Here is a 17,321-nt window from a genome sequence, read left to right on the forward strand (position 1 = left end):
AGAGACGGGCTTTCACCATGTTGGCCAGGCTGGTCTCGAACTCCTGACCTCAAGCAATCCTTCCACCTCGGCCTCCCAAAGTGCTAGGATTATAGGGGTGAGCCACCTTCCCGGCCAGGTTTATATTATTCTAACCATACTTTCAATTGGTTGTCTTTGCAACAATCAAATTGAAATCAATAAGCATTTATTGGACACCTATATAACCTAGGCATTTGGTATATGCTGGAAATAAAGAGAGGAACACAGTTGCTGCCTCCCAGGACCACTTGTCAGAGAGGTAGTCATAGGCCTGTAGTACAGAGAGGGTTAAGTAGAACAGTGAGGGAATGGACCCATGACCTTGGTTCTTTTTTGTTCTTTTTAAAAAATAAGTCTTTTTTATTGGAGACAGGGTCTCACTCTGTCACTGCAGCTGAAGTGCAGTGGCAAGATCATGGTTCACTGTAGCCTCAACCTCCTGGCCTCAAGCCATCCTCCCACCTCAGCCTCCTGAGTAGTTGGGACTACAGACATGTGCCACCATGCCTGGCGAATTTTTGTGTTTTTTGTAGATATGGGGTTTTGCCATGTTGCCCAGAGTCTGATCTTAAACTCCTGGGCTCAAATGATTCTCCTGCCTCAGCCTCCTAAAGCGCTGGGATAACCAGTGTGAACTACCATGCCTGGCCATGACTTTGGTTCTAATAGCCATAGAGAAAGGAGTATTTTTTTGGTTTGTTTGTTTGTTTTTGAGACGGAGTTTTGCTCTTGTTACCGAGGCTGGAGTGCAATGGCGCGATCTCGGCTCACCGCAACCTCTGCCTCCTGGGTTCAGGCAATTCTCCTGCCTCAGCCTCCTGAGTAGCTGGGATTGCAGGCACGCGCCACCATGCCCAGCTAATTTTTTGTATTTTTAGTAGAGACGTGGTTTCATAATGTTGACCGGGATGGTCTTGATCTCTTGACCTCGTGATCCACCCGCCTCGGTCTCCCAAAGTGCTGGGATTACAGGCTTGAGCCACCATGCTCGGCCTGAAAGGAGCACTTTTTTTTGAGATGGAGTCTTGCTCTTCTGTTGCCCAGGCTGGAATGTAGTGGTGCCCTCTTGGCTCACTGCAACCTCCGCCACCTGGGTTCAAGCAATTCTGCCTCAGCCTCCCGAGTGGCTGGGATTACAGGTGCTCGCCACCATGCCTGGCTAATTTTTGTATTTTTTTTTAGTAGAGACAGGGTTTCACCACGTTTGTCAGGCTGATCTTGAACTCCTGACCTTGTGATCCACCCACCTCAGCCTCCCAAAGTGCTGGGATTACAGGCATGAGCCACCGCGCCTGGCCAGACCACAATTTTTTTTAAGTTCTTTCTTTTTTTTGAGACAGGGTCTCACTCCATCACCGAGGCTGGAGGGCACTGGTGTGATCAAAGTTCACTAGTCTCAAATTCCAGCCTCAAGCAATCTTCCCACCTCAGCCTTCTGAGTAGCGAGGGCTACAGGCATGAACCCCCACGCCTGGCTTGCTTATTTATTTATTTAGAGACAGAGTTTCCCTCTTGTTGCCCAGGCTGGAGTGCAATGGCATGATCTCAATTCACTGCAACCTCCATCTCCTGGGTTCAAGCGATTCTCTACCTCAGCCTCCCGAGTGGCTGGGATTACAGGCATGCACCACCACACCCAGCTAATTTTGTATTTTTAATAGAGATGGGGTTTCTCCACATTGGTCAGGCTGGTCTCAAACTCCCAACCTCAGGTGCCTCCACCCGCATCTGCCTCCCAAAGTGATGGGATTACAGGCCTATTTATTTTTATTTTGTGGACAGGAGGATGGGGGGTGGTCTCACCATGTTGCCCAGGCTGGTCTTAAATTCCTGGCCTCAAGGGATCTTCCCACCTTGGCCTCCCAAAGAGCTGGGATTATGAGTGAGGCACTGCACTCAGCCTAAAAAAGGCATTTCCACTCTTGTCTTCATCTACATTTTGACTGGGCAAAGTCCAAGCTGGTGCATAGAACTTTCCAAAGCTTCAATCCCTATGGCTTGAAGAGCACTGTAGTCATATACAGCACAATAAATATGAAAAGTGAATTAACAGTCAGTGTTTAATTTCTCTGATATAGCACTTTAGGGCACTAATATAATTAAATCTCTAATTAAGTCAACTAAATAATTGTATAAGTGCAGTATCACCTGAAATAAATTAAGTCCAAATCCCCTGCTAGAGGATCCAATTAAAGATATTAACAAAGAGAGAAGAGGATACAAAGTACGTAAAATTAAATGCTTTATTAACATTTATTAAACACCTTTTGAATGATACATGTTGCTCTTATATATAAAACACTCTTGAGAGAAAAACTGTATGTCTCTGAAAACTATTTAGTTCAAAAGTGCTAAAAGTTCTTTTAAAATATTAAAGAGAAGGCCCTGGCATGGGGTCTGAGTAGTTTTAGGAGAAGTAGAGGCAGCAGCCACTTCTGCTCAAGGAAACTAGAGAAAGACTTTAAGACTTAGGAGAGGCCAGGAATGGTGGCTCACACCTGTAGTCCCAGCACTTTGGGAGGCTGAAGCAGGAGGATTGCTTAAGGCCAGGATTTTGAGACCAGCCTGGGCAACATAGCAAGACAACATTTCTTTCTTTCTTTTTTTTTTTAAAAAGGCTAAGAGAAACCCCAAACATAATCTTATCTTCTCACCTCATTTAGCAGGAGAGGATACTGGGATGAGAGACGCTAAGTGATACAGACAAGAGTCCAAAGTGGAGGCTGGGTGTGGTGGCTCACGCCTGTAATCCCAGCACTTTGGGGGGCTTAGGCAGGTGGATCACAAGGTCAGGCGTTCAAGACCAGCCTGGCCAACATGGTAAAACCTCATCTCTACTAAAAATACACAAACCAGGCGTGGTGGTGCACGCCTGTAACCCCAGCTATTCGGGAGGCTGAGGCAGGGGAATCGCATGAACCTGGGAGGTAGAGGTTGCAGTGAGCTGAGATCGTGCCACTGCACTCCACCCTGGGCAACAGAGCGAGACTCCATCTCAAAAAAAAAAAAAAGAGTTCAAAGTGAATTTGTGAACAGCCTGTGTTACACTGCTGCACATCCAGAGCTCTCTTACTCTACAGCACTGAAAAAGATTTGGAGATAACCTCAAGTTTTATTTCACCCAGCTAGGCAAAGTGCTCAGAAAGAACAGAGATGCTAGTCTATGGCCATACCACCCAGATCTCATCTGATCTTGGAAGAACAAAGATACCAAAACTCACCTGGAACATGGAGTAGACGTTCTGAAGAAACAGTATAATAGAGAGTAAGGGAATACAAGCAATATCCTTGTTTTCTCATGGTTGAAAGCACATGGACAAGGGTAAAAGGAAACAAATGGCAGCCATGCTGTCATGGGAAGAGACCACAGATCTCCTAACAGGTGGGAGAAGTAGCCCAGGCTTCCCTAATGGAGAAATCGAAGCTGGCATTAAGGCAAGATGTAGTAGGGATAAGGGACTTCAACTTTTGAACATCTGCTGAAGCTCACATTCTACAGCTGACAAATTCTAGCTGTGCTTAACTGATAATTTTATATATCAGAAGATAGAAGCAGCACTTTTTGGTTAGTTATGACAACATAATTGGATGTAAAGGTGATAGAAATCTTGTAAAAAAAAAAAAAAACAGTAGCCAGGCGTGGTGGCTCATGCCTGTAATCCCAGCACTTTGGGAGGTCGAGGCGGGTAGATCACTTGAGGTCAGAAGTTCAAGACCAGCCTGGCTGACATAGTAAAACAAACCCTTCCCAACTAAAAGTTCAAAAATTAGCGTTGTGGTACACACCTATAGTCCCAGATACTCGGGAGGCTGAGGCAGGAGAATCACCTGAACCTGGGAGGCTGAGTTTGCAGTAAGCTGAGATCACGCCACTGCACTCCAACCTGGGTGACAGAGAGAGAAAAAAAAAGGAATGCCATCTTGGTATTAGAATTAGGGAAAGATGTAGGGTGTGGCAGCGTGCGCCCATAGTTCCAGCTACTCAGGAGGCCAAGGTGGGAGGACTGCTTGAGCCCAGGAGTTGGAATCCAGCCTGAGCAACATAACAAGACCCATAGTGAGATCTTTCTTTTTATGGGGGGTGGGGAGGGAGTACGGAGTCTTGCTCTGCCACCCAGGCTGGAGTGCAGTGACACGATCTGGACTCACTGCAACCTCCGCCTCCCAGGTTCAAGTGATTCTCCTGCCTTAGCCTCCCAAGTAGCTGGGAACAGGCATGTGCCACTATGTGGCTAATTTTTGTATTTTTTTGTGGAGATGGGGTTTCACCTTATTACCCGGGCTGTTCTCAAACTCCTGGGCTCAAGTGATCTGCTTGCCTCAGTCTCCCAAAGTCTTGGGGTTACAGGTGTGAGCTACTGTGACCAGCCAAGACCCTGTCTCTTAAAAAAAAAAAATTTTAAGACTGAAATAAATTCCATGAAGAGGGCCTGTAAGGACAAATGTGCATTCAGGTTATCAGGGAGCCCTTGGACGCCGCTACCACTCTGGGATTCGGCTTTTGTTTAGCTTCTGATTGTCCTTGCTTTTCTAAGACTACTCATGCTCCCATTTCAAACATAATATAGTACTCTAAGACAAGTAACTGTGTAGCACCCCAGTGAGCCCTTTCTCGCTCACTGTGCCTGACACTATTATCAGGCATTCCTCTTCTGCCTTGGCCTCTCGGTCTTCCTCCTCACTCTGGATACCCAGCCCCCAGCCTAGAGCACCTTTACACCTTTACAAAGGCATCCCCCACTTCTGTCTTGCTCTGGCATGGAATGTACATAACGCCCTTCCCCACTACTGAATACTGTGAAGAATCTCAGATGGGAGATTCAACTGACTCCTGTCTTCAAACATAAGACAAAATGAAAAATGAAAAAAAAAAAAAAAAAAAAAAAAAAAAAGACTGGCTGGGAATGGTGGCCCACACCTGTAATCCTGGCATTTTGGTAGGCCAAGGCAGGTGGGTCACTTGAGGTCAGGAGTTTGAGATCAGCCTGACCAACATGGTGAAACCTCGTCTCTACTAAAAAAAAAAATACAAAATTAGCTACACATGGTGGTGCATGCCTGTCATCCCAGCTACTTGGGAAGCTGAGACAGGAGAATTGCTTGAACCCAGGAGGAGGAGGTTGCAGTGAGTCGAGATTGCACCACTGCATTTCAGCCAGGGCAACAAGAGTGAAACTCTGTCTGAAAATACATAAACAATAATAATAATAAAAAATGACAAAGGAGTATTCTGAAACACAGACCAGTGAATTTATGGAGAATTTATGGCAAAACTTCAAAAAGCATTATCAAACAGATGGTTTGTGGGCTCTAGAAAAAAAGGCAATGGTGGTGGTGGTCCCAGGTGAAACCCTGTCTAACCTGTCTAGCATGGTGAAAAACCCTGTCTCTACTAAAAATACAAAAAATTAGCTGGGTGTGGTGGCACGCCCCTGTAGTCCCAGCTACTCGGGAGTCTGAGACAGGAGAACTGCTTGAACCCAGGAGGTGGAGGTTGCAGTGAGCCGAGATTGCGCCACTGCACTCCAGCCTGGGTAAGAGGGCGAGACTCTTTTTCAATAAAGAGTCTATAGGAAAAAAAATTCACTGATCTTAAACATTTTAATCTGACAAAACTAGAAAAAAAATTCACTGATCTTAAACATTTTAATCTGACAAAACTAGAGAGAATTTTAAATGAATTTCTCAATCATATGGAATTCATATGCAAACATACAGTACAAATGGTGTTTCCCAATATTAGAAAAGCAGTAATAATAACAGCAATGACAACAATCTCCTATATAGTACTTACTGTGAGACTAGCACTGTTTTAAGATCTCTCTTGCTCTATCTGTATCTACACCCATACCTATCTTCTGCTCTCACAACAGCCCTACGAGGTAGGTACTGCTATTATTTTCATTTTACAAAGGAACAAACTTAGGTAAGAGCGAGTTGTCCAAAGTAACACAGAAAGTAAGTGCTGGAGTCAAGATTCAAAGAGTTCTTGTTCTTAACCAATATGCTACAGTCCCTTTCTTTCACTCCTAAAAACTAGAAAGCATTACAATTTCATTTGAGAACAACACATATCTATATCGCTAATGTCCTTTGCATGCCTATGTACAAGGACAGATTTTTAAAAGATACACATCACAGATTAGAAAAAAAATACAAGTCAAATAGGTTATGATAAAGCCACATTTACAGAGATTGTAGAAAATGGAAGCCATCATTTAATTATGTACCTCTTCTGCAACACATATATCTATTTTCCACCAACCTAAAAATGCCCTATGGTTGTAGAACAAATGTCAGTAGAAATTGGAGGTAGAAAATTTCCACACTTTTTGCTAAGAAAAAGGTCACGCATATCTCAATTGATTAAGTATATTCTTCTGGTCATACTATTTTTTTTCAAACCTAAAGGCACTGAGCAAGACAGTTATTATCACATCCACCACTGAGTCACAAAACAAAACTTAAACTTATAAACTTAGTATATTTTTACTTAAATCCTTAACTAACAAAAACTTATTTTTATTAAAATTATCAACCAAAGGCACTGACTGCAGCAGTGGTATTTGTGGTTTCATGCAGTGAGAGTACCAAATATTGCCCCAGGTTGTTTCCACTGTATGTATGTATGTATGTATGTATGCATGCATGCATGTATTGACTGATTGATTGATTGATTGAGATGGAGTCTCACTCTGTCACCCAGGCCGGAGTGCAGTGGCATGATCTTAGCTCACTGCAACCTCCGCCTCTCAGGTTCAAGTGATTCTCCTGCCTCAGCCTCCTGAGTAGCTGATGTTACAGGCAAGTGGCACCACACCCAGCTAATTTTTGTATTTTCAGTAGAGATGGGTTTCACCACATTGGCAAGGCTGGTCTCGAACTCCTGACTTCAGGCGGTCTGTCTGCCTCATCCTCCCAAAGTACTGGGATTACAGGTGTAGGCTACCACGCCTGGCTGAAACATGTCTGTTTTTGAAAAATGAATTCCCAAATCATATTGACAATTTAAAATATAATCTATTCCCCCCCACACACTCTATAAAAGCATGGTTGATATGGTTTTTCTTGCCCTTTCCTCCACATTTAACAATTTTACTGTTTTCTAATTTAAAACTATATGGCTATTACACTTAGGCTGGATGATGTGCAGCCTCCTGTTGGGAGTGAGACTTCAGGACTTATTTCAAGGCTCAACTTCTCTGCTAAGTACATTTGTGAGTTCATGCTGTGGCCTGCCATCCACAAACAGCTGAATACAACCCAACAGCTCATTTCATACAAATTATCATAACTGAACAGACATAACCCTACTACTGTATATGTATAAATATCCCTAAACCATATGGTAGGGATAAATCTACATGATATAAAATATATCTACATCATATAAACATGTTTGTATGGCTTAGGGGTATTTATAGTTTAAATAATTTTACTGATACACTTAAAATTGACCTAATTGTTGACACTATGGCAGAGAAGAACTGAGGCAAAGTACTGCTTGCTACTTCAAGGAGTGAAGTTCAATTTGAAAGACAGAGTGAGACCCTGTCTCAAAAAAAAAAAAAAAATTGCAGTTCAGGGTATGAGCAGACATGTCTGATCTCAAAATGTAATTAAATGAGACAAAATGTACAATATAATTTTTTTCTGTTTTCTTTACATGTATCTGCTGAGACATGCCATGTAATTCTTTTTTTGTTTTTGGAGACAAAAAAGTCTGGCTTTGTCACCCAGGCTGCAGTGCAGTGTCACGATACCTGCTCATTGCACTCTGCCTCTTGGGTTCAAGTGATTCTTGTGCCTCAGCCTCCGGAGTAGCTGGGATTATAGGTACATGCCACTGTGCCTGGCTAATTTTTGTATTTTTAGTAGAGACAGCATTTTGCCGTGTTGGCCAGGCTGGTCTTGAACCCCTGACCTTAGGTGATCCTCCCACCTTGGCTTCCCAAAGTGCTGGGATTACAGGCATGAGCCACCAAGCCCAACCTATAATTCTTAATTTATAAACATTCATCAACATTTGATAGGTTTAGCATTTTAGGTTAGTAAGATGGAATTATATTACATTTAGGATTAATTCCACAGGAAAAGCAATCACTGCTTCTTGGTTATCATGTCTTCCAAAGGAATATTTGGTGATTTATAAATAATCATGGATTTATCCATATTCTGATTCAAAGTTAACTTTTAATTTTAGTATCATATTCCAAAGAGGAACTTAATTCTATACATTGAAATTCAAAAAGCAAAACTGGGACTGTAAAGCTTTTTAGCAAACTCTGTAATAGAAATTCAACAAGCAAAACATGTCATAGGCTGTAGACTGTAGCAGTGAGCCACTCTTGCCTGTAGCTTTTTTAGGAGTGAATCAATAAATAGTAAGCTCTGTAATCTCATGACAAATACTATGCTGGTTATTTAATTAAAAAGAATACTGTGGGATGAGAGCATTCACATCATGTAGGAATCAAGCAGTCCTGGGGATATTTGAGGAATATATAAACTATGTAAGAATGAGTTTAGGTTTCTGTGATTTTACTTGATTCCCTATCTTAGTTATAAATTTCTTATATCCGTCTCATGTTCCAGTTGTCATCTGCTTTAGTATTTGGATGCAGATACCTAGGGACCATTTGCCCCAAACTATCACCATCATCATCCATGTGATCCTAGATTCCTAGTATCCTAAAATACATCGTGAAGCAAGATGAGTTTAAAACACATTTATAATTTCACCAGAAAGCATCTCAAACGACAGAGAAATTCTATCTACATTTATTAATGAAATAAATTTTCATTATTTAATTTAATAAAATTAATTTCATAAAATATTTCATATTTCATAATTCATAAGTATTTCATAATTTCGTAAAATATTTCATTACTTATTTAATGAAATAAATATAGGCCTCAGCCACATCTTCTAGGTAGGTTGCGTCAGTCTGGGGGCAAATGTATGAGGTGAAGAATGTATACTTATTCTGTGCCATGTAAGTACAATCATATCTGGAAGATTAATAGCTCTTCCAAAGGTAGGAGGTCTCTATGTTATGGTGTTATGGAAGGTGTATTTGTTAACTTAGATCGTGCCTGTCTCAAGAGAATGATGATCAGAATTTGTTTTAAATGGTTATTATCTATAAAACTTTTTTTTTTGAAAAGTAAAGCATAGTTATTAGCTTAAAGTCACAATAATTATTACACTGGCTCTGCAAATATAAATCCTAGCACGGTCATTTATTAGACAATCATATTTCTGAGACCAGAACTATGTTAGATTACAGACTAATATACATTGTTTTCCGGCTGCTGCAAGACCAGAGCCTGAATACAATAACTTTTTGTAGTATGTCTAAAGCACGTTGAGAAGCAGTATCGTGGTAAAATATACACATTGTGTGCTGGGCAAAGTGGCTCACATCTGCAGTCTTAGCACTTTGGGAGACAGAGGTGGGCGGATCAGTTAAGGCCAGGAGTTCGAGGCCAGCCTGGCCAACACAGCAAAACCCTGTCTCTTAAAAAAAAAAAACACAGAATTATCCAAGATGGCCGATCGCTAACATCCCAGGATTGCAGCTCTCAGGGAAGGCGCGGAGAACTAGAGGACGCCACACTTTCAGACAAATTCTGGTCGCTCACGGAGCCGAAGATCCCCCAGTGGAGGAAACACACGGGTGGCCAGCGTGACTCTCTTGGCCTGCACAGCGGTTCCTCCGCACCTCGGCGCGGCAGCTCTCGGAGCAGAGTAAACAGGTTTGGAGGACCCGCACAGGTCCCCAGCAGGACACCAGAGCCCGGCGCAGCGGCTGTGATGGCACCTTGGCGCTGCAGCGCTCAGCGCAGAGTAAACGGGACCGGTTCCCCTTCTGACCGAGGTTTGGAGCCCCGGGAAGGCAGAGCCGCCTACTACGGACACAAGAAGGAAGCCAGACAGGAGAATCCTGGGCAGAAAAGCACCATCAGTTTTAACGCCGCTGCTCTGGCCCTGGGAACTAACAACCTGGATGTCCACTCAAGAGAACTAATCTGAAAGTTGGTAATTTCAAAGACGACAGGAGGATAAATTTACAATGATGGGAAGAAACCAGCGTAAAAAAGCTGAGAATACTCAAAGTCAGAACGCCTCTCCCTCTAAAGATGATCACAGTTCCACAACAACAATGGAACAAGGCTTGATGGAGAATGAGCGCATCCTGATGACAGAATCACTCTTCAAGGAATGGTTAATAACAAACTTCAGTGAGTTAAAAGAACATGTTGTAGCCCAACGTAAAGAAACTAGGAACTTTGAAAAAAGGTTTGATGAAATCCTATTGAGAATAGACAACTTAGAGAGGAGTATGAGTGAATTAATGGAACTGAAGAATACAATACAGGAACTCCGAGAAGTATGCACAGGTTTAAACACTCGAATTGTTCAAGCAGAAGAAGGGATATCAGAGGTCAAAGTCCAACTTAATGAAATAAAACGTGAAGAAAAGATTAGAGAAAAAAGGATAAAAAGGAATGAGCAAAGTCTCCAAGAAATGTGGGACTATGTGAAAAGACCAAATTTACGTTTGATAGGTGTACCTGAATGCGACGGAGAGAATGAATCCAAGCTGGAAAATACCCTTCAGGATATTATTCAGGAAAATTTTCCTAAACTAGCAAAGCAGGTCAACATTCAACCCCAGGTAATACAGAGAACACCACAAAGATATTCCTCAAGAAGAGCAACCCCAAGGCACATAATCGTTAGATTCACCAGGGTTGAAACGAAGGAGAAAATACTAAGGGCAGCCAGAGAGAAAGGTCAGGTTACCCACAAAGGCAAGCCTATCAGACTTACGGCAGATCTCTCAGCAGAAACTCTACAAGCCAGAAGAGAGTGGGGGCCAATATTCAACATCCTCAAAGAACAGAACCTTCAGCCCAGAATTTCATATCCAGTCAAACTAAGCTTTACAACTGAAGGAAAAATAAAATCTTTTATGAACAAGCAAGAACTCAGAGATTTTATTACCACCAGGCCTGCTTTACAAGAGCTTCTGAAAGAAGCATTACACACAGAAAGAAACAACCAGTATTAGCCTTTCTAAAAATACACCAAAAAGTAAAGAGCACCAACATAAAGAAGAATTTACACCAACGAATGGATAAAAGAGCCGGTCAACATCAAATGGCAGTAACCCTAAATATTCATTGACTAAATCCCCCAATCAAAAGACACAGCCAAAACCCAATGGCATGTTACATCCAGACCTGTTTCACATGCAGGGATACACAAAGACTCAAAACAAAGGGATGGAGAAAGATTTACCAACCAAATGGAGAGCAAAAATAAATAATAAATAAATAAAAAGCAGGAGTTGCAATTCTTGTATCGGATAAAATAGATTTTAAAGCAACAAAGATATAGTGGTAAAAGGATCAATGCAATAACAAGAGCTAACGATCCTAACACCCAGATAGGAGACTTAGATTCAATGAGACAGAAAATTAATAAGGATATCAAGGACTCGAACTCAGATCCGGAACAAGTAAACTTAATAAATATTTATAGAGCTCTCCACTTCAAATACACAAAATATACATTCTTGTCAATACCACATCACACCTACCCATAAGTTTAAATGAAACATTGATTGGCTATTATTAATACCAAGTTTTTTCAAAATAAAGCAATATTTCCATTTACTCTCCCTCTTTCTCTTCCTCTTTCTTCCTCTCCTTTACTTATTTTTTTTTGCTTTCCTTCTCTCAAAAAAAATCAACTTGTAAACCTCTAGATCCAGGTCGGCAATGTCTCTCTCATTGCTTGATTTCCTTCCTTCCCTTCCCTCCCTCCCTCCCTCCCCGCTTTCTCCCTTCCTTCCTTCCTTCATCCCTTCCTTCCTCCCTACCGTCCTTCTTCCCTCCCTTCCTGCCTTCCTCCCCCCCCACAAAAAAAAAAACACAACAAAAAAACCCAAAAAAGAATACACATTGTGAAGTCAGCAGATCTGAGTAGAATCTTGACTCTGAGACAATTACTGTGTTACCACTGTTTGGTTATCTGAGCTCTTCTCTGTAAAATGAGGGGATTCAGAGAGAGAATTTGATAGAACCATTTGATTAAGGTGCTTAGTATGTGTCCTAAGCAGTGTATGCTGCAAAGCATGCATACATTGGCATGCATCTTAAAGGAAGTGCAGCACATAGAAGAGCCTACACATTTTTCTGATAGCTGCATACAAATCTTAGGAATCAAAGGTACAGGTTAGCATAATCTTCTTAGATCTAGGATAGGGAGATTTTCCACAGGGGGCACCATTGCCCTACATACTAATCAATCTTCAGAGGTATAGCTTTGGCTTTATGATGATCTAGTTAAGATCTTTCTTTCTTTCTTTCTTTGTTTGGTGGGAGCGGGGATGGAGTCTCGCACTGTTGCCTGGGTTGGAGTGCAGTTGCTCAAGCAATTTTCCTGCTTCAGCCTCCTGAATAGCTGGGATTACAGGTGCCCACCATCACACCCAGCTAATTTTTGTATTTTTAGTAGAGATGGGGTTTCACCATTTTAGCCAGGCTGGTCTCAAATTCCTGACGTCGTGATTTGCCCATGTAGGCCTCCCAAAGTTCTGGGATTACAGGTGTTGAGCCACCATGCCGGGCCTTAGTTAAGATCTTTCATTAAGACAGAATGTCAAGGACTGGGGGCAGGACAGGATCTACTCAGCTACAATCCTTAGTAACATTTCACACTTCACTGAGCTATGCTGTAGGTCCCATGATCTCTACTGTTACTTAAGTAATTTTGTTCGAAAACTGAGGGGACATAGCCACGTTGTTATTTCAGGAAAGATGGTTAAGTACATTACCAGGGATCAATACTCTGTCTGATGTGGTAAGTGGGGAGGCTGAGTAGTGCTCTGAGACACTGCACAGAATATGGAGAAGTAGCTTCAGATGTAGCAACTGAATAAACTACAGCTTTGTGATGGCTCAAACAGCTTCGAATTACAAAAATCCTTAATTCAACACAAAATACAACAGCAGGATTAGTGCATGACTTGGAAATATGAATCTAGGTAACGATGTCTTCTTACTAAAACCATGTTCAGTATCTATACAGAGGTGCCTCTCCTTTCTTCTTGCTCAAAAACCGTAATTTTGGGAAACCCATGCCTCACCACTGTATTTTATGACAAAGAAAGAGATAGTATTAACTTCAAATCCACTTTAAAACAGTTTTAATGGACTAAACAGACTTTTCTATAGGGACAGAGGGTTCTATCTTCGACATAAAGACATACAGGCTCTCCCTGTGCACAGGTGGCTCCTGACACCACAAACTGGGAGCAATAATTGAATTCAGCTATCCCACAGTGCAGAGCATTCACCCGCAGAGCCAGCCTGAAGGGCATTTCTAGTTAGCTTTCCAGACTAAGACTCAAAAGATTACCCCAATTGAATCTTTGCCTCAACCCAGGGGGTATGAGGCACTGAGGATGTAACCATTTGATTAAAAATATAGTTAGGGTGAATTAAGAGGAACAAAGGTGGAATTAAATATGCCTTATGAATTAGAAGAACAGAGGTTAGGCACAAACATGTGCAGTATCTTGGGTCATCATGCATTAATTCAGCAGTCAACAAATATTTATTGGGTACCCATCCTGCACCAGGTTCTGTAGTAGGCCTTCATGGTGCAATGGTGAGCAAACTCAGACACCATTCCAGGCATACCATCAAGAACTGGTCTTCATCAACAATCTCAGCCTGATTTAGCTTCCTGATAAATATTAGATATTACGTAGACATGTAATTTGTAGGGGTCAGTAGTACAAAATGGTAAATATAAGAGTGGAGAGACTGCCCCACTAAATGTTATTGTTATAACCTAAATAATTAAAAATTTCATGTATAACATTTAAAACCAAACATCAATAAAATAGGAATACAGAATCTGAAGAAAAATAAAAGAGATTTATAATTGCCTATACTAAATTAGTATCAATAGTATTTGGAGCAAGGTGCAGTGGCTCACACCTATAATGCCAGAACTTTGGGAGGCTGAGGCGAGTGGATCACCTGAGGTCTGGAGTTTGAGATCAGCCTGGCCAACATGGTGAAACCCCATCTCTACTAAAATACAAAAATTAGCCTGGTGTGGAGTGGATGCCTCTATTCCAGCTACTTGGGAGGCTGAGGTAGGAGAATTGCTTGAACCCAGGTGGCAGAGGTTTCAGTGAGTTGAGATCACACCATTGCATTCCAGCCTTGGAACCAAGAGTGAAACTCCATCTCAAAAACAAAAAAAGAAAATAACGATCGGGCACAGTGGCTCACAACTGTAATCCCAGAACTTTGTGAGGCTGAGGTGGGTGGATCACCTGAGGTCAGGAGTTCAAGACTGACCAGCCTGACCAATGTGGTGAAACCCCATCTCTACTAAAAATACAAAAATTAGCTAGGCATGGTGGTGAATGCCTGTAATCCAAGCTACTCAGGCTGAGGCAGGAGAATCGCTTGAACCCGGGAGGTAGAGGTTACAGTGAGCCAAGACTATACCACTGCACTCTAGTCAAGGTGACAGAGCGAGACTCCGCCTCAAAAAAAAAAAAAGTATTAAAGTATTTGGGCTAACAACTGAGAGGGTGGCATACTATATGATATCATAAAGATGCTTATTATTAGCTGGGAGCGGTGGCTCATATCTGTAATCCCAGCACTTTGGGAGGCTAAGGCAGGCGGATCACAAGGTCAGGAGACTGAGACCATCCTGGTTATCATGGTGAAACCCCATCTCTACTAACATTACAAAAACTTAGCGGGGCATGGTGGCACGCTTCTGTGGCCCTAGCTACTTGGGAGGCTAAGGCAGAAAAATTGCTTAAACTCAGAAGGCGGAGTTTGCAGTGAGCCAAGATTGCACCACTGCACTCCAGCCTGGGTGACAGAGTGAGACTCTATCTCAAAAAAAAAAAAAAAAAAAAAAAAAAAAAAGCTCATCATTAAAATAATTTAATAATTTAATTCATGATCCACAAGGGAATAGAGATTATGATCATTAAATATGCTGATGCCACTGAGCAGGTGCCACTGAGGTGTGTGGGATTGCTAACGCCTCAGAGGACAATAATCTAATTTAAAAATAACATTAAGAGGCCGGGCGCGGTGGCTCAAGCCTGTAATCCCAGCACTTTGGGAGGCTGAGACAGGTGGATCGCGAGGTCGAGAGATCGAGACCATCCTGGTCAACATGGTGAAACCCCGTCTCTACTAAAAATACAAAAAATTAGCTGGGCATGGTGGCACGTGCCTGTAATCCCAGATACTTTCGGGAGGCTGAGGCAGGAGAATTGCCTGAACCCAGGAGGCGGAGGTTGCGGTGAGCTGAGATCGCGCCATTGCACTCCAGCCTGGGTAACAAGAGCGAAACTCCGTCTCAAAAAAAAAAAAATTAAGAAATTAGAGGAACAGATAATCAAAGCAAGATGATAGTCACTGGGGCCAAATGCACAATAATATGCTGAAAGAGTTAAGGAGGAAAAAGACTAGCTTGATGATGGGAATTAATAATGTCCAGAGGGCAAATGTTTTGCAAAAAGACCTAGGCCAATAATAAGGCACAACTCTGGTTTAAGATACTAACAGTTGCATGTGTGATTATAAATTATTTATTTCTTTGAGATGGAGTCTCGCTCTATTTCCCAGGCTGGACTGCAGTGCTCACTGCAACCTCTGCCTCCTGGGTTCAGGCAATTCTCTTGCCTCAGCCTCCTGAGTAGCTGGGACTATAGGCGTGTGCCACCATACCTGACTAATTTTTTGTATTTGTAGTAGAGATGGGGGTTTTAGCATCTTGGCCAGGCTGGTTTCGAACTCCTGACCTCAAGTGATCTACCTACCTAGGTCTTCCAAAGTGCTGGGATTACAGGCATAAGCTACCACACCTGGCCTATAATTTATTTTTGATGTAATGTTCCACATGGTACAAAAGCTTCTATGCTTTACTATGGACAGAAACTGATCAATGATTATTTTTCCATCATTAATAATTGCAATTTGAAGGAGATGAGATCAAGGCAGTAGCTGCAAAAACTGACAAACTAATTGTTTTGAAAACAGATTAAGGGCTGGGCGCAGTGGCTCACGCCTGTAATCCCAGCACTTTGGGAGGCTGAGGCGGGTAGATCACGAGGTCAAGAGATCGAGACCATCCTGGTCAACATGGTGAAACCCCGTCTCTACTAAAAAATACAAAAAATTAGCTGGTCACGGTGGCGCGTGCCTGTAATCTCAGCTACTCAGGAGGCTGAGGCAGGAGAATTGCCTGAACCCAGAAGGCGGAGGTTGCGGTGAGCCGAGATCGCGCCATTGCACTCCAGCCTGGGTAACAAGCGCAAAACTCCGTCTCAAAAAAAAAAAGAAAGAAAACAGATTAAAGAGTATCTACTCACTATTGCTGTAAAGAAAAACAGTTGTCTGAAATATAATTGCCAAGAGAAAGATAACTGGTTTAATCTGGTTTTAAGAAAATGAGGAGTGGGTATTTAAAATTTTTGGATTGGGGCTGGTCAGGGTGGCTCATGCCTGTAATCCCAGCACTTTGGGAGGCCAAGGTGGGAAGATCACTTAAGCCCAGGAGTTTGAGACCAACCCAGGTTAAATAGTGAGACCTCGTCTCTACAAAAGAATTAGCCGGGAGTGGTGGCATGAGCCTGTAGTCTCTGCTAAGTGCGAAGCTAAGGTGGGAGGATCACTTGAACCCAGGAGGTCAACACTGCAGTGAGCCATAATCATGCCACTGCACTCCAGCCTGGGTGACAGAACAAGACTGTCTCAAAAAAAGTTACATAGTTGCCCCCATATCGTTATGGTATTTTGATTTGGACTTTTTTTCTTTAAATTCTACTATAAATATCTTGTCTAATTATATCACAAGTCCTTTACGAAACAAGATAGGAGAGGACAATCCAATGGCTCCACAGTCTTCATAGTTATCACTAAAACAGAAATCCTAACTGTTAAAACATCTTTGGCCGGGCACTGTGGTTCACACCTGTAATCCCAGTACTTTGGGAGGCCGAGGTGGGTGGATCACCTAAGGTCAGGAGTTCGAGACCAGCCTAGCCAACATGGTAAAACTCCATCTCTACAAAAAATATAAAAAATAGCCAGGCGTGGTGGTGGGCGCCTGTAATCCCAGCTACTCTGGAGGCTGTGGTACGAGAATCACTTGAATCTGGAAGGCGGATGTTGCAGTGAGCCAAGATTGCACCATTTAACTCCAGCCTGGGCGACAAGAGCTAAAGAATGTCTCAAAA

General features: G+C 42.3%; 1 protein-coding gene across 17 annotated transcripts in view; it reads right to left on the reverse strand.

Annotated features, from left to right (window-relative positions):
• Positions 1 to 17,321, reverse strand: part of PDSS2 (decaprenyl diphosphate synthase subunit 2) — a 294,704-nt gene that overhangs the window by 12,000 nt on the left and 265,383 nt on the right. For 2 of the 17 annotated variants that reach the window (XM_054254316.2, XM_054254314.2), the window contains one exon: positions 3,808 to 3,905. The exons of the other annotated variants lie outside the window; for them this stretch is intronic. In XM_054254316.2, coding sequence (XP_054110291.1) covers positions 3,846 to 3,905 — 60 coding nt within the window. In that variant the 3' untranslated portion in view covers positions 3,808 to 3,845. The remainder of the gene's footprint in view (positions 1 to 3,807; positions 3,906 to 17,321) is intronic. 17 annotated transcript variants of the gene reach the window in all.

This window comes from Callithrix jacchus, chromosome 4 (genome assembly GCF_049354715.1).
Source record: "Callithrix jacchus isolate 240 chromosome 4, calJac240_pri, whole genome shotgun sequence".
NCBI classification, from domain to species: domain Eukaryota; kingdom Metazoa; phylum Chordata; class Mammalia; order Primates; family Cebidae; genus Callithrix; species Callithrix jacchus.